We start from the raw sequence: 18,190 nt of genomic DNA, 5'->3' as shown, positions 1-18,190 counted from the left end.
TTAGCCTTGAATAATCTTGATGTTATTCTCACTGTGTTCGGTTCCTCAGACCTCAGTTCTTCCATTACCGGCAAAATCCAAGCTTTGAATTTTATGCTTATTGAATTTGAGACCCAGAAGATTCAGTAAGCTAAACCATTAATTTATGTGCTCCTTTTTCTGAATTTATTGTTTTTCCATCTTGCAATTGGATTCACTTCGATATCTTAAACTTTTCTCCATGTGATCATGTACTTGAATCGACGATGATCTCTGTTATTCAGATGTTGTTTTGTTTGTTAATCTGGTGCCTCATCTGTTTTTGGTTGTAATGTTAACATGGTTGGCTTTTGCGTGCTTTCTGTTTGACAAATTGCTCACAATAGGAGAGATTACAGGTGGATTGTAGGTTATACTTAGTTTGAAAATTATGAGCACACCTCACTCTTGGACCTATTCTTTTTAATGCTCTGCTTGATAGATTCTCTGGCATGAAATTTGAAGGTTATTTATTGTCTTGGGTTTGAGTCGTGGAAACAACCTTTATGCGAAAAAAGCAAGGGGAAGTCTGTCCAAATTACTTTCCCCTGAGAAAAGTCGGAAGCCTCGTATGGTGAGGAGAGGACACCCTTTTATTTATTGTCTTATCTGGGCAATTTGGACAAGTCCTAGGCAGTTTGGTATGTTGGTAGTCTAATAATATGATACGACTATGCTTACTAGATCCATGGTGTCTAGAAATAATGTTTTCCCTTTGTTGGTAGGAGCAAACTGCTTTCCAATTTCTACTCAGACTTATGAGGGCACATGTGTATCCACAAAATTGCTGTGTAATGTATTGACGAGGCCTCATTTGGTTGCTCAATGTAGAAATTCTGACTCTGTCAAGTCCACTTGGAAATCTTTTGGTTTGTCAATGCAATTAAGCCTTATGGCCTCCATGTCTCTCTATTTCTATTATTGTTTAAAACCATAATACAGATTTATCACATGCAGATACAACTTCATGCATACCTGTATATGCCCTGGCATGCATGCGCACACCCATGAGTGCATGAAAACACAAAAGTTTGCTTTAACAGCCCAAATTGAGTCCTGAATGTCCACAATTTTAGTGAGTCAGTGTTATTCAGAATTAGAACTGAACCACATAGCTATTGAATTTCTTTTATTATATCTTGCTATTTATTCAGAATGGTAGCAGAAGATTGTACAAGTATGCTCTGTACGTCCCATTTACTCAGTGTCTCTCCTAATTATTTAAAGATAAGTACAAGAAAATATGTTATTACATTGTTCACATGGACATAAGCAGATGCACATATCTGTACCCTCACGATTGGCCCCACAAATTGCAGTTGAGAATCTTCTTTTTATGTTTTTTCCCCCTTGTATGTGGTTTTGGAGGTTGGAGACAGTTTGGATTATCTTAGAGCATATTATCCTTTATAAACTCTGAATTATTTGAGTTTCAGCTAAAAATTGTTGTGCATGGGATCCTTCAGGCTTTCCAAACTTGATAAGTCACCAGCTTATTGTAATTGGTCTGTAATTATTGATTACTCTCTCTGGCAACAAATTTAGCCAGCCCCCAACGTATGGAAAAGTCCTTTTCATTACCACTAGATGCAAGGGCCTATAATTTTCCTGTCTGAAAATGAATTGGAACTCAGGACCAAGGTCTTGTTTCATGTAATGAAGTGTTGTCAACAAAATTTAAGAACAAGTAGCAGGAGGTATGGTTTAATGTTTGCTGGGAACTACTTTGGAGAGTGGTTTCTGCCCCTCCTTGTCCCTGGGCGAAACTGGATTCATATAACTACCAATGACTTGCAACTGAACACCCAATTATGAAGTCTTTGTGTGTCAGAAGTTAGATATATATTATGTTTCAAGTATATCTTATATCTTGAATTCATATGCGATCTGAAGAAGGCAATTATAGTTTTTATGGCTCACTCAAATCCGCTCAGCAGCAAAGGTTCAGGACACAGAAGAATTGCAACAGTTTCCTTGTGTGTTCAATTGCTTCTCTTACTTGCAATCAACTAATTGAAATTTTTTTGTAATGTTGTTATTTCTTTATATTTTGGTCCTAATATCCACTTTATTTGTCTACCAATGGTTTACTTGATTCATTTACATGCTTGTGCTGTTATCTTTTCATTCTTATTTTGCCAACTGTTAAGTTGGATTTAGCTGCTCATGCAGTTATCTTGATTTGATGTTATCTCTTGCAGCTGATTGGAATTTAAGGAACTTGTGATAATGGGTTGAGGTGGCACGAAAAATAAGTTGTTAACTTTCATTATGTGAGGCTTTTCTAGGTGGCTTCAGTACTTCTCTTTCTAGAAACATTTGGTGCTTCAGCTACTTTACGTGGGTGTGACGAGCATTGGAGTAATATACTGTGGCAATGCATTATTCAATATTGAGGACTTTCTATCTTCTTCTTTCTATGGTCTGTGCCATTGTAATCTTGTGTTTTCATAATGGTGACACTTCTTCCTGGTTTGTTGGCCTCTAAGCAGCATAAATAATGATGAGTAGCTTGAGACCTCACTTGCAGTTTACCATTAACAATGTTAAATCTGTTGTCCAACCAACTTTTTTTCCAAATTACTTCAAGACCGAGCAGTCAAGCAATGATTATATAAGCTCCTTGTGCAGGCAAAACGTTTTCAAGCAAGCTTTAGAGGCATTTGACTTCTTGCAAAAACATACAAACTGTATTGTAAGACCCAGCACCTATGCCCATCTGGTGTCTGCCTGCTCTTCTTTGAGGTCTGTAGAACAAGGAAGAAAGATCCATAACCATATGCTGACTAAGGGCTGTCAGCCAGATATGATTCTTCAGAATCATCTTCTTAATATGTATGGGAAATGTGGGGCCTTGGAGGATGCTCGAAGGATTTTTGATGAGATGCCACAAAGAAATGTGGTCTCCTGGACTTCTGTAATTGCTGGATACTCACAGCATGGACAAGAAGTTGAGGCAATAAGGCTATATTTCCAAATGAGACAATCGGGCATTCCATCAGACCAGTTTACATTTGGAAGCATAATAAGAGCTTGCTCCAATTTGAGTGCCATTGAGCTTGGGAAGCAGTTGCATGCCCATGTCATTAAATCAAAGTTTGGCTCCCACCTTATTGCACAAAATGCTTTGATTGCAATGTATGTGAGATATGGTCAAATTGATAGTGCATTGGATGTATTTTCTCGTATTACAGAAAAGGACCTAATTTCATGGAGTTCAATAATTGCAGGATTTTCACAACTCGGTTATGAATCAGAAGCTTTGAACCATTTCAAAAAACTACTCTCTCAAGGTGCTTACCAGCCAAATGAATTCGCTTTTGGCAGTGCTTTTCATGCTTGTGGCAGTCTCCTACAACCAGAATCTGGGAGACAGATACACGGGATGAGTATAAAATTTGGGCTAGGGGGTGACACCTATGCTGTTAGCTCACTCAGTGATATGTACGCAAAATGTGGTCTCCTGGACTCTGCGAAAACAGCATTCTTTCAGATAGAGAGACCTGATATGGTGTCTTGGAATACAATTATTGCAGGGTTTGCATATGGTGGTGACACTGAAGAAGCACTGTTGTTTTTTTCTCGGATGAGATACCTGGGGTTAAACCCAGATGATATCACAGTTCGCTCCCTGCTTTGTGCTTGCACAAGCCAAGTTACCTTAACTCAAGGTTTGCAGATACACTCCTATGTTGTTAAACTGGGTTTTGATTTAGATATAACAGTGTGTAACACTTTACTTTCAATGTATGCTAAGTGTTCAAGCCTTCGTGTTACATTTAAAATGTTCAATGAAGTAAGGACCCATGCAGATTTAGTTTCCTGGAATACTATTCTTACTGCATGCATGCAGTACAACCAGCCTGGGGAAGTTTTCCCATTATTGAAAATGATGCTTTTATCTCAAAATAACCCCGATTATATTACTTTAGTTGGTGTACTGGGAGCTTGTGGTGAAATAGCCTCTCTAGAAATGGGGGATCAAGTTCACTGCCTTGCCAGAAAAACTGGGCTCTGCCTCAATATCTCAGTTGCAAATGGATTAATTGACATGTACATGAAGTGTGGCTCTCTAGGGAGTTCTCAGAAGCTCTTTGATTCCAATGGAAGCCTCGATGTTGCCTCCTGGAGTAGTTTGATTGTGGGTTATGCTCAGTTTGGATATGGAGAGGAAGCTCTTAAACTCTTTAAGAAAATGATAAGTTCAGGTCTCAAGCCAAATCAAGTTACATTTGTTGGGGCTCTAACTGCTTGCAGTTATGTTGGATTGGTAGAAGAAGGTCTGCAGCTTTATAGTGCTATGGAAAAGGATCATGGAGTTTTACCTACAAGAGAGCACTGTTCTTGTGTTGTTGACTTGCTTGCTCGTGCTGGACATTTAAATGAAGCAGAAGCTTTTGTCAATCAAGTACCATTTGATCCTGATGTGGTAATGTGGAAGATACTGCTAGCTGCTTGTAAGAAGCATAATAATGTTGAGGTTGGAAAACGAGCTGCTGAAAATATTCTCAAAATTGATCCCTCTAATTCTGCTGCTCATGTGCTACTTTGCAATATACATGCTTCTGAGAACAATTGGAAAGATGTTGCTAAAATCCGGACCTTGATGAAGCAAAGGAATGTCAAGAAAGTTCCTGGTCAAAGTTGGATTGAAGTTAAAGACTGTATCCATGTTTTCTTGGCAGAAGATAGTTTACATCCCGAAACAAACAAGATATACTCAATCCTAGAGGAACTCTGGTTGCAGATGCTGGATGCTGGTTATATTCCTTCAAAATATTAGCTTCATGGTTGAACAACAGTTGGTTAAATGATGATATGATCTTCAGGTTACACATTCAGCCAGGTTTTCAGGAAGTTCTGGTTTCATCATAGATTTTTTTTGGTCATCCTGTTGAAAGAAGATTGGAGGTATAATTCTATAGTTTCAATGGTATGCTTTTAGTTTTTTTTTTTTTTTTTTTTTTTAATTCTAGATAAGAAGAGAAGTTTGAGCCCCTGATACTCAGTTTGGAGCCTGACCAGGTACTCCTTGCCAATTATGCCGGTGGCTTTAACACTTCTCTCATTACACCCGACTATGGCTTTTGGCATCACACATGAGACTTTGGCAGATAAAGGAATGAGGCAATCAACAAGGTGCTGTCAATAATACCATCACCATTTAAATGCAGGGTCTCTGAATAGTAAGTTAAACAAATACCAACAGAACATGAAAATTGTCATTATAATTTTTCTCATTGTAAAATCACTAACGTCGGGGTGCATTTTGGTCACAATGATAAGGTTTCTCGTTTGTAATCCGAAGGTCATATCTTCAAGTTGTGGAAACAGCCTCAGCCTCTTTATAGAAAATCAAGGAGAATGTTATATACAAATACGATCCTCCTCCAACTCTTGAAAAGCAGTCTAGTAGTACTGATGATTGATGGATAGGTAGCTGGAGTAAATCAGCATCCTCTGTAAGCCTCTGTATATGCCATTGGAGAGAGCCCCAGCCACCCCCTTCAGCACTTGGAGACGTTCCAAATGACTCTCAGCAAGTTGGCCAGTATTGCAGGTCTAGAAAATTGGGCTAAAGAGCAAGCCACCTGACATTCATGTCAGGTCTGCTTCCAGTCTTGATGATATATCTTCTGGGGAAGACACTATTTGATTAATGCCAAATTCATGTAATGTAAATTAGATGAATGAATAATTTAGAAACAGACAAAAAACACATATGTATCATTTTCGCCGAGGATATGAACAAATAACTGCCAAGAATAACTAAAATCTCACGCTAATTTTGTTTGCCACTGATTGATTTATAGGAATGAATTGTTATACAAATTATTAGGGCAGTTCTAATATAAGAAAATAGCAATTTTTATGAGTCAAAGAACTAAAGTTAGCCTTGACTTCGACAAGGGTTTAAATTTCCATAGGGGAGCCCATACAAGGGTTTTATGCATACTTACTACACATGATTTGTGAAGGAAAAATAATTGAATGTTGGTTTTTTCTCCCTAACTAAGCCCAAGGCTATGATGTGGGCTAATCTATCATAGGCCTTAGGGCCCAGGATTGATAGCAAACCAAATGTCCAATCCACACAAATGGCAGCCCAAAAAGGAGATGGCCCAAAAGAAGCTATGTGGCCTTATTTGAGGGGGTTTGGGCCAAGCCTGGCCCAAGCAGCTCAGGCCATATTTTGGCCCAGCCCAAAGCCTCAGTGAGACGCCCATATATAAGCTGTTGGTTGACCTAATCTGCTCTCTCTCCCCTTTGCTCGTTCGGCCGATTCTCTCTTATCCCCTTTCCTGTTGCGATTCGAAACCCTATCCATCTGTTATGGCGATTTCAGATTGCTCCGTGTTTTCGTCGTCATCCTTTGAGTATTATCCATCCTATAATCCAGGTTTTGTTATCCCTCTTTCAGGCGGATTTTTTGCTGGTTTGATGGCTATATATACTCGTTGTTATCTAGGGTTTAAGTGTGGGAAAAACAGAGAGCAAGAGAGACAGGAAGAGAGGAGCCGAGTGTTGCCTTCGTTCTTTGTGAGCTTTGCCTTTTGTGGGTTCATCAGTTAGGTTTTCCGGGTATCTCACCGAAAGGGGTTTTGGGCTGGGTGTTTAGCTTCAGTTTGGAATCCGATCCTTGGTGTTACCTTGTGTGGTATTGGACGACTGAGCCTTGGAATCCTTATCCTTCAACCAAGGGAAGTATTGTTCTAATCCTTTTGATTTTGCTGTTTATATATATAGCTTTGTGCTTGCTTTCGCTTGTTAGGTGGACTAACCAGTGCTCTGTGTGCGAGGTTTTTCCCAACAGTGTGCAGTGACTCCAAAATACACAAAAGTTCTCCATTTTGCAAGGGTCAAGAGAATAGGGTCCAATTGGGATTTTAGAAAGGGATTTCTCTATAGACCATTGTTGTTTGGGTTTTTCTAACAATGAAAGTGAGTGTATACAGGTGTTTGTGATCAATATTTTAAAATAATAATAATGATAATGACAATAACAATAATGCACGACTAATACTATAACAACTAACTATTAATCTATTATTTCTCTATTTATCTAAGTATAAGTCAACTTTTGGATTTGATTTAGAAGAATTTAGTTTAGTTGTGATTTGAATAAAGCCTCCTTAAAAAAAAAGTTGATGGGTTCTTCTATCTTAATTAGTGGCCATGGTAGTGATAGCTATTGACAATGATTGTCTTATTTCTTTTAAGATTTTTTTTTAATTTTTTGAATGAAAATATAGATTTTTTTTTTTTAATTTTTTGAATGAAAATATTTTTGAGATTTGAAAAAATTAATTACCATTTTTTACAACAGAGAGGTAATGGATTTGTGATTATAAAAGTTAAAAAGTTTTTGTTAAACTTCAAAGGTAAAGAGTCCAATTTATCCTAAAATATAAGGTAGATTTGGTATGGTGCTATGTGTCTAAAAATAATAATAAAAATAATAAGGCACGCAACAACGACAATATAAGAAACTAACAAAATAGGAAAGATTCTCGTTTCATTAGCAGTCATGAACTACCAAACAAAGCAAAATCATGGAAGTACCAGAATATCCTCCTTCCCAGTTTGCTTGACGCTGAAAGTCCCCTTCATATACACGGCTCCTAAATCAACGGCGACTTGAAAAACTCGATCACAGAGAGGCCGGCGGCAGCCCCTTGTTGCGAATCGCAATCTCATAGAACCCTCTGATTGGTCGAACTGCCATCACTGGAATTCAAGTTACCATTCCCATCTCCTGTTCGGTTAGCTGCATCCTCTGGCTTCTATTTCATGAAGGATATTTGTTTCCGAGTTCAATTTCAGAAGATCTACTACTTGTTTTCTTAGGTCTGGCCGACTCTTTTTGTGCCTTCTTTCAGAGACGCAACATATAGATATATAATGTTTCGTGTTACGTATAGGATATGGCTGTAATTGTCTCCTCAAATGTTGGTTCTTATCCCCTTATTTCTCTTGTTCTTCCTTTTTGAGAGTATGAGTTCCCCATATTTCGTGTTCTTCTACAGTTTTGATAATGTTTTCTGGGTCATCTCCGTGTTTTATTTTCTATTTCAATCTGATTAATAATACTTTTGTTGTTGTGTTTATGAACATTGGTTCCCATTGGTTTGCTATTGAAGGTGTGCATGCCTTGTCCTGTCTTACGTATTTGTATCTTTGTTTTATTTTGTTTTTGTTGGGAAGGAGAGAGTTCGGATCTTTGTCTAGTTTTTGATTGTTTCCTTAATGGTTGGAATCAAGGCGTTTTTGTTTCTATTTCTACTTTGTTTTGTTTTTCGTAGTGAAATTACAATTTTTTTTGTTTGATTCTCTCCTTAATGATTTAATTGGTCCTCCATATCTCTTTAAGGATGGAGATCACTAACCTTGTTGGTCATTTTGGAAGACCTTGAACTTAGGATTAGGCCCCACGTATGGGACCAGGACCTGGCCTCAGGTTCGATTTTGTGACCGCCTTGCCCACCCGCCCACCCTCAACCCCAAGAAAAGAAGGTGTTGTTGCACGATTACAACAATAAAATTTATAAAATGGGAAACCACCGATGGATGACCCTCGTATGGCGTATCTGAGCGATGAGTGAGTCTCCCGGGGTAATGTGGCAGCGATGGGTGAGTCTCGTAGGGCGTTTCTGAGCGATGGATGAGTTTCCGGAGGTGTTTCTGAGCAATAGATGACCTATCAGAGAAAGAGTCGGTTAGGAGCGCGGGCGAAAGTCCCCGCGCGGACCCTCCGATGCTTAAGTTAGATCACCGTAGAAATTGAGTATTCGAAAGTAAGAGAGTAAATGCGAGAACCAGAGATTGCCTACCGAATGAGGGAAACTGACCTTCTATTTATAGCAACAAGAGGGGCATCCATGTGTCGCGTGCTCCGAGTTTTGTGGCAAGAATCTCGGAGAGGCTTTGACCAAGTCTCGCGAGAATAGTCTTAGGCCGACTTTCTTGGAGGCGGTGGTGCAAGGATAGGGGGCACGTGGCACGTGGCTGTCAGTGCGGCGCCTTGGGTGACCCTCACCCGGGGGTTTGCATGAGTGCAGGCAAGGAGAGCACGAGGGGTCGCGCGCGCAAGTGCACGGAACCGGGTGCGAAAGGGGGGCGTGCGCGAGGGCGCGCGCGGGAGGCTGTCCGTGTGAGCGGCTGCGCCCGCGGGCGGCTGCGTGCGCGGGCGGCCGCGAGCAAGATGTGCCCGGCCGCCTGCCGGCAAGGGCGCGCGGGGCCGCCTGTGCGCAGGGGGGGGGGGTGCACTCGGGGGTACCTCACCCCCGAGTGACCCTCTCTCGGGGGGGAGGACCGCGCGCAAATGCGCGCGGCCGCCCTTGTGCAGGGGCGCGCGCGGCTGCGCGCGCCCGGTCGTGCGCACGCCCAGCTGCGCCCGCGCAGCTGGGCGCCCCCGGGTGGGGGCACTCGGGGGTACCTCACCCCCGAGTGACCCTCTCTCGGGGGGAGGGCCGCGCGCAAATGCGCGCGGCTGCGCGCGCGCGGCCGTGCGCACGCCCAGCTGCGCCCGCGCGGCTGGGCGCCCCCGGGTGGGGGCACTCGGGGGTACCTCACCCCCGAGTGACCCTCTCTCGGGGGAGGACCGCGCGCAAATGCGCGCGGTCGCCTTTGTGCAGGGGGGCGCGCGCGGCTGCGCGCCCGCAGCCGTGCGCACGCCCAGCTGCGCCTGCGCCGCACGCTGCTTGGCCGGGCGAGCGCGGAGGGTCGCGCTAGGCGCGCCCGCGCCCGCGCCCCTGGGTGGCCTCCTTCCGCCGCGTGGCGCTTCCTCAGGTCGCCACATGGCACTTTTTCAAGCTGCCAGGCTTGCATCGCTCTTCAGTATTTTCACGCATAACAGAAGGAAACAGTAACAATACAAAATATGTAACTTAAATGCCAAGTTCACCTTGAAATTGTAGATTACCTCATAACAGAACGTGTTCATTGCGTAAAGTATTCTAACCGCTTCTCAGCACCACAAAACATTATAATTTTACCTATATAGGTAGCCCTATGGAGAAGTTGCTGAACTCTAGGATCAATCCTTAGCTCACAGGGTCTTAGATCTGAATCCACTTGGTGCACTTAAGGTTCATTTACTACGAGTGGTTACATGTGAAGACAGATTGCTGGGTTGGGTGCAACATGGGCTTGCCTTGGAGAGGTTTCTTGTCATCAAGAAGAAGAAAAGAAAATATATATAACATTAATTGACAAAGGCTGGGAAATAAAATAGGTTTTGCAGTAGCACTGAGACTGCACAGAACTTTGCATATCTGTATGTGTCTGGAGCTTAGTGGACTTATTTATCTCTTTGTCATTTCTATGTTCTTATTATTGGATCATTTTGGTAAGCATTATGTTTTCTATTCACAAAGGTTGCTATGACAATGTTGTTGCAGTGGCTTCATTTGGTTGAGGATGTGTCTTTTTTCTTTTAGCCTAGTTTATCTCATTCTTGTTTTATTCTTTATTTTTTGTTCCTTCCTTCCATTTTCTTTTTTTCTTTCTTTCCTTTTACCTTACTCTCTTTAGGAGTCATTCATATCTCTTTAAAGATGATATGTCTGATGGACCACCATCTATGGAAAAAAAATCCAGGAAATAGATCGAGTGTAAAATTGAACATGCTGCAGTATGTGCATATTGCAAAAGATATTTCCAAAACATATTTCCTAGGTTCTGTGCTATTCTGAAATCTACCAGTTGTTGCAAACTCTCACTTACTGGAAGTTGATGATGGTCTTCCCCCTGTCACTCTTTTAAAAGTTCCCTTTTGTTGAAGGTTTATGCTTGCAAGTATCTATTCTCATTTCTAAGTACCAAGTGCTACATGAGTTGCGTGTTGACAGAGTTATTGACATGCATAAGTGGCCTATGCTTTGAGTATACTTGTTTCTGAAATATCATTATGCACCTTTATTTATGATGCCAAGCATATGAGTTAAAATTTTTACAAGTGTGTGCAGCTTATGTGGATATTGAACTCTTAGTTCGTTACTTTGTTATGCTGATATCAATTGCTATATTTTACTGATAAGCACCAAGTTAACACCCTTCTCTGGATGAAAAAGTAGCAAATAGGAGTAGAACTACATTGTTATGGTGCAGAATTAAGTTTCCTGAAGCTAGTTTTTGAACATAAGCCGGATTGCATATGACTATTGAATTAAGTTTCCTGAAGCTAGTTTTTGAAGATGAGGATAAGCTCTGTATTGAGTCTTGAGTAATGAGATTACGTGAAGATGAGCACACTGTCATGTAAGTTTCTTTTCAGTTAATTAACACCCTGTAAGTTTTTGAATATACAGACTCAATACCCAGCACTTTCATCTTCATGTAACTTCAAATCCACTACTTTGGTTTGTTTTTGTTTTGTGATTACAATGTTTTCCTTTTCATGTCCCTGCTGTGGATTGCATATTACTAGTGAAACTACATAAACTGGAGAGAATGATGAGAAAATAAACTATATATATATGTTCAAAGTTTAGTAGTTGGAGAATGATGATGTGCAATGTTCATATGACCAATTTTGAGGATTGGACATGATGTCATGGTTAACCTCTTCTTCTTTATCTCTTGTATAATTGGTGCCACATTTTAGATGGTGATATACATTATAATTTGCCTTTCAATTACACACTACAGTCTCAGAAATGACTCATGGCAAATAATCAACACTGTTTTATTCAATGAAAATTATAAGCTTTGATTTAGTTGTTATGGTACTGTTACTCTTCAGATGGAGCCACAGAATTCTAAATATCATGGGCATAGAATTGAAGTTTCAGCAGATATGCCTGCCGTGGAGAAGGGTTATGGTGGGAATAAGGTCTGCAGGGAAGTAGCGTGTGGATTCTCAGATGCAAAAGCCAGTTCCCAAGATGCAAAAGAGCGTTCAGCATCGATGAGGAAACTCTGGATTGCAGTTGTGATGTGTATCATTTTTATGAGTGTAGAAGTTGCTGGAGGTATTAAGGCTAACAGTCTTGCAATTTTGACAGATGCAGCTCACTTATTATCAGACGTTGCAGCTTTTGCAATCTCCTTGTTCTCATTGTGGGCATCAGGATGGGAAGCAACTCCACGGCAGTCATATGGTTTTTTCAGAATTGAAATACTTGGGACATTGGTTTCTATTCAGATAATATGGCTTCTTACAGGGATCCTTGGTTATGAAGCCATTGCTAGACTCATCAGTGGAACAGGGGAAGTTAAGGGCCTCCTTATGTTTGTTGTCTCTGCGTTTGGCTTAGTGGTTAATGTCATTATGGCTTTTGTACTGGGTCCTGATCATAGTCATGGCCGCGGCCATGGTCATGGTCACGATCATGGACACTCTGGGCAGGACCATGGGAAGGGTGCTCATCGTGATCATGACCATGAGGAAACTGGTCATAACATACACAGCCAGACAGTGAACATCGATATACATCACCATGATGAGGGTCATTCCAAGCAGCATATGGAACACCATCACATCCTTCGCGAAGCAGATCTCTCACAGCCTCTGATAGACAGTAGTGTTAGAGAGAACACGGAAAGAAATATAAATGTGCAGGGAGCTTATCTTCATGTTATAGGAGACTCGATCCAGAGTGTTGGTGTCATGATTGGCGGGGCAATTATCTGGTATAAACCCCAGTGGAAATTTATAGATCTGATATGCACACTAATATTCTCCGTAATAGTGCTGTACACGACAATTAGGATGCTGCGGAACATTTTGGAGGTCCTGATGGAGAGCACGCCTAGAGAGATCGATGCAAGACAGCTTGAGAAGGGACTGTGTGAGATGGAAGAGGTAGTGGCCATCCATGAACTGCATATATGGGCAATTACTGTAGGGAAGGTATTGTTGGCTTGCCACGTGAAAATCAAGCTGGATGCGGATGCTGACATGGTGTTAGACAAGGTCGTAGACTATATAAGAAGGGAGTACAATATTAGTCATGTAACAATTCAGATCGAAAGAGAGTAGAATTCTGAACCGGGCAACCCCAACAACTATGCTTTCAGGTTCTACCAGTCTGCAATAAATTGTTTGTACATGCTCTATCTGTGAGATTTGCAGTACAAACTAATTGTTGGATGGTAGTTTTATGCTATTATTATTTGCTTCTTTATTCCGAGTCTTTAACGAACACTTGCAAGCAACTTGTGCACCCAAGTGTGCTTTGCGTTTTCGTTCCAAGCATGTAAATGGCTTCAACTTGTCATTTGTAGTATTCAGTAGCCTTACTCTGGGTAGTGCATTTGGCAAGGGAGAAGAAAACAATCTGTTTTCAAATTCTTATTTGTTTCTCTTTACGTTTTAATTTTCAATTTTGAGTTTTGAATTTATTTTTAATTTTTTATTTTAATAATTTATTTTCAAAAAATTTAAAATACATTTTATTTATCATTTTAAAAAATTATTTTTTAAAATAAAAAGTTAAAAAACACGTTTTGTTTGAAATTTTAAGAATAATTTTTTTAATGATATTTAATTTAATAAATTTAATTATTTATAAATTAAAATTATTTAATATTAATATATTATTAAAAAATTATACATTTTAAATTTCATAAATCTTATAACATTTTTTTTATAAATAAATAAATTAACTTGACAAAAAAATATAAAAATAAAAATAAAAAACATTAATTGATAATTACATAATTTGATTATAAATAATAAGATTGTATCAAAAAATTCAATAACAAGTGGAATATAATTACAAGTTTCACTACAAGTATCAAAAATAATATAATTTAAAATAATAAAATAAAATTACATATTCATGTATCAGTCCCACAACTTTATTTTGTATAATAAATAAATAAAACTAAACAAACTTAAAAATCAACACACAAAAATATATATTTTATAAATATATTATTTAACATATATATATATATATACACATACATATCAACTTTACACATGTATTTTCCACCCTCTTCTTCTCTTCGTGTCTGTTTCTCTCTCTGCCCAAGACCCACTCTCCCCCAAACCCGAGAAACCCACTCTCTTCTCTTTGAAACCTTCTTTTTCTTGCTTTCTTCTTTCTTTCTTGCCATCAGATCTCTTCTTCTCTAGCCATCTTCCTTTAACCACTTTTCTCTTGCCGCCATATGTCTCGATGCACCTCATCATTGAAATTCGTCGTCGCCGCCTCTTGCCGCTGAAACCTTTCTCCGCCGGCTTAAAAGAAGAAGAGACCCGCTATTGAACCTGTCACCTCGCATCTATCCCCTATGTCGTCGTCATCTCGCATCTCTCGCCAGCTTAAAAGACACAGACGAAAGATCTAGGTTGCTAGTCGCGAAACAAGGGGACGACGAATCTGGGTTGCTAGTTGCTGGTCGAAGGGAATGGCCAAAACAAAGAGAAGAAAGAAAAAAGAGAAATGGCTTTCGACGATGGTCGAGGCAGTGATGGCCTTGAGGAAAAGGAACAGCGAACAGACGTGAGTAGGGCTGGCAATTTTGGACACAATCCAATTACACAACACGGAATTAAGCGAGTTGGGATTAATCGGGTTCAGATTATAAACGAGTCAACCCGTCTAACTCATTTAGACACAAAATGACACGTTTAATTAAATATGTTAATAGGTTGATTCGAACACGTTAACACGATTATATACGAAATAACACGTTTCATTAAAAGGATTAGTGAGTTGATCTGAACACGTTAATACTCATACACGAAATAACACGTTTAACATGTGACATAACACGACCCGTTTAAATTAAATAGGTTAAACAGGCTAACAAACGACATGTGTCGTGTTCGGGTTTAAGAATTTGACACAATTATTAAACGGGTCATGTTCGGATTAACCTGATCCGTGTTATACGTGTGTCTCAACACGATACGATTACGACCTGCCAACACGAATTGCCACCCCTAGATGTGAGGATAGAAGTCATTTTCCATGTTTTTGACTCCGAGAGTTTTACATGTTTTGAGTTTTGTATACAAATTTTTTTTTGTATTTTGAAAAATATATTTTTAAAAATAAATATGTAAATGCATTTTTAAGTGTTTTAAAAAATTAAAAATTAAAAACGAACTGAAAACAACAAGAAAACGCATATCCAAACTATCATCTTTTTTCCTAAAAGAGACAAATCCAATATGAAAGTTGAAAAAGTTGGCCGGTTCTCTTTGGTGTTTTCAGCCTGTTTTTTATTTTTAGTTTTTCAAAACATGTTTCCTTATTTATTTTTAAAAATGCATTTTGCAAAACACAAAAAATTTACACAAAAAACTCAAAACATTGAAATCACGTTTTGGTTGTTTTCAACCAAAACCAGCCATTGAATCCAAAACACAGAAAACAGCTACTATTTTCACCTCCTTCTCTTCCACTTGTCTTCTCTCTTCTCTTTCTCTTCAAGCTCGATTGCCACCACCATTCATGCCACTGCCATCCATGCCTGCCATCGCCATCGCCATCGCCATCGCCATCGCCATCGCTACCATCCACGCCTACCATCGCCTGCCACTACCCTTCACACCCAGATTCATCACCGCCATCACTCGGGTCCACCATCCACGCCTACCACTCTCTGCCATTTCTTTATTTCGTCACCGCCCTCCACGCCCATTGAATATCTAATATAATTTTTTTATTAATTTTTCTTTTCAATGATATTTTTAAAATTTTAGATAAATTAATATTTTGTTATTTTATGATTTATAATTTTTTAATATTTATATTGTGGATAATTTAAATCTCAAAATTAATGTTAGATTTTAATTTATAGGTAAAAATAAATTTATTATAGAATTAATAGTTGAGTCAAATTAAAAATAATTTCAGAATGTACTTTGTAATTTTAATACATTATATATGATTAAATTATCAATTATCTCTAGTATTATATTTTAAATTCTTTAAATTAAATTTATAATTTATGAATAAATATTTATAATTTACTTTGAATCAAATTTCTTAAACAAAATATCATAAGATGATATTTTACAAAACTTCGAAGTAAACGCATTTTTATTTTTTCTGTTTTGAGAAATAATTTTTTAAGGTGACAAAAAGAATGCGTTTTTAAAAAACTCAAAATACAAAATTGTAAACTGAAATACAAAAAGAACAATGGTGGCAATTGGCAATTTTAGATGATGTTATCAACTTGTTTATCACTATTTTAGGGGTTATTAGCATGAAAAATTTAATTTTTTTTTGCATTTTTTGTAATTTTATATAAAAGTTTTAATTTTGCCAATAAGATCTCAATTTAATCGATTAGGTACAATTTTATCCCACAATCGAATTTGATTGGAAATGTGCGTGCCTTTATCCAAGTGGTACGTCACCTAACAATTTGAGTGGGCTCATATTGATAATTCATGAAAAAATAAATAATAAATTAAAATATTTAATTAGGGTTAACCCATTTGGGTCAAGACTTATCTTTTTCCCCCTTTACTTAGGGCTTGTCTTGCCTTTGCACTGACGCCACCGTCTTCTTTCTCCTACATACTTCATTGTCGATGCCCACATGAAGTTGACAATGATGGTTTGATGATGCTGATAGCAAAGCCAAATAAACATCGAACCCAATAGACATCTGCCATAGCGAAAAAAAGAGACTAACCGATTGAGAAAACAAAAGGCTATGGATTTGGGAGAAGATTAGAAACCATGGTGACAAGAAACACCATCGGCAACAAGAAGACAACCACAACGAGCCATCGCCCAAGGCGAGATATTGACCATCAGCCATGGTAAACATTAGCTATGGCCATAGCCACAGTGAATTACTGAGGTGAATGCGATTACAGCAACCCATCACCATGGTTACAACCATGACACATTCATAACGGTAAGTCATGACCCACGAGGAGTTAGCCTCCCTCGTCGATGGTTACTGTGCGCTTGGATCGATCTATCGTCAGCCGTAGGAAAGAAGATCGATGTAAAGTCAACCATGGGGAAGACGCAAGGTCGCGGCCATAGCAAAACCGATCGACTGACCATTGGCCATGAGAAAGATGCAAGATCGTAGCCATGAAGATGAAAGATGTAGAAGAAGGAGGCGGCCAATAATGGAGGAAGAAAGTGGCAGCATAAAGGCAAGGCAAATCCTAAGGATAAGAGGGGAAGAACATGCATCTTGACTCAAATGGATTAACCTAGTTAAATGATTTAAGTTGATTTTTATTTTTTATTTCTTTTACATATTGTCAATTTGAGACACACCTAAATTGTTAGGTGGCCCACCTGAGTAAAGGCACACATCTCTCCAATCAAATTTGATCACGGGATAAAATTGCACCTAATCAATTAAATCAAGATTTTATTATTAAAATTAATTTTTTTTGGATAAAATAGTAAAAAAAAAAAAATTATGCTAATTGCACTTGCTTTGGGTACTAAAAATGGGTTTGGAGGTTAATCCGAAGATGTTTCTCAAGTGATATGACATCCCACCCAGAAAAAGGGGCAGGGCCCAAATTGAGTGGGGGTGTTTCTCTCATCAGATATTATTTAGTTTTGATGGGCTGGGCCCCTTAGCTTCATTTATTGGTTTCAATGCTTCTTGTTCGCATTCTCTATTATATATCCAACTAGGTTGGAACACTACTAGTCCATCCCATGTAACATTCCTAATTAACTTTGACAAGTTAATTTTGTATTTAGAAGCATATGACATGTATGTCAAACTTCCATCCACATGGATTTTAGAAATTTAATTGGAAGAGAAATATAAGAAAAGGCATTAAAAAAAAATTGAGGTTTGCTGGGAAGGTTTCAAAATGGGGCATTTGGAGTTTGTTTGATCAAATTGGGGATTAGTTTGGAAACCGTACTTCCAGAAGAAATTGAACAAAACCAGGGGAGGAACCACCCCAAAATTTGAAAGGGCAGGAGCCCCCAAACAAGGTAGAAAATAAGGGCCCACCAGCTACATATTTTAAGGGCGATTACCATTTTTTTTTTTTCTTTACTCTCTTGATTAAGCAAGGAAAACATGAAACTATGTATATGGGGTGTGTGTCAGTGTGTGTGTGTGTGGAGGAAATAAATGAGAATTAGAATTATTAAAGGACTAAAATGCTCCCTCATTTGGACAGTCTATGTAATAAGAGAGACTTAACTCTCTTTTTGTGAGTTTCGCAACTAAGGAAGAAGAGAAACGGAGCGTTCGAGGGTCTTGGCCA

At 38.9% G+C, this 18,190-nt stretch overlaps 2 protein-coding genes across 14 annotated transcripts in view; both read left to right on the top strand.

Annotated features, from left to right (window-relative positions):
* The window catches only part of LOC127788458 (pentatricopeptide repeat-containing protein At3g53360, mitochondrial), a 5,844-nt gene extending 30 nt beyond the window's left edge, over positions 1-5,814 (top strand). The window contains exons 1-4 of one of the 11 annotated variants that reach the window (XM_052316741.1): positions 1-125; positions 2,220-4,929; positions 5,044-5,157; positions 5,327-5,814. The exon at positions 1-125 is cut by the window's left edge and continues 30 nt beyond it. In XM_052316741.1, the coding sequence (XP_052172701.1) occupies positions 2,519-4,801 (2,283 nt within the window). In that variant the 5' untranslated portion in view covers positions 1-125; positions 2,220-2,518 and the 3' untranslated portion in view covers positions 4,802-4,929; positions 5,044-5,157; positions 5,327-5,814. The other 10 variants (XM_052316740.1, XM_052316739.1, XM_052316738.1 and 7 more) reach the window with 10 other exon arrangements.
* Positions 5,815-7,570: 1,756 nt separating this feature from the next.
* LOC127789190 (metal tolerance protein 1-like) lies at positions 7,571-13,309 on the top strand. Of its 3 annotated transcripts, none has more exons than XM_052318004.1 (2): positions 7,571-7,967; positions 11,762-13,309. In XM_052318004.1, the coding sequence occupies exons 1-2, from the start codon at positions 7,944-7,946 to the stop codon at positions 12,998-13,000; spliced, it is 1,263 nt and encodes a 420-aa protein (XP_052173964.1). In that variant the 5' UTR covers positions 7,571-7,943; the 3' UTR covers positions 13,001-13,309. The 3 variants fall into 3 exon arrangements, with proteins under 3 accessions (XP_052173964.1, XP_052173966.1, XP_052173965.1); XM_052318006.1 differs by having other exon boundaries at positions 7,573-7,781; XM_052318005.1 differs by having other exon boundaries at positions 7,574-7,866.
* Positions 13,310-18,190: the final 4,881 nt, after the last annotated feature.

Source organism: Diospyros lotus, chromosome 13 (genome assembly GCF_014633365.1).
Source record: "Diospyros lotus cultivar Yz01 chromosome 13, ASM1463336v1, whole genome shotgun sequence".
In the NCBI taxonomy this organism is placed as follows: domain Eukaryota; kingdom Viridiplantae; phylum Streptophyta; class Magnoliopsida; order Ericales; family Ebenaceae; genus Diospyros; species Diospyros lotus.
The sequence above is the reverse complement of the archived record's forward strand: the minus strand, read 5'-3'. Positions and strand labels throughout refer to the sequence as shown.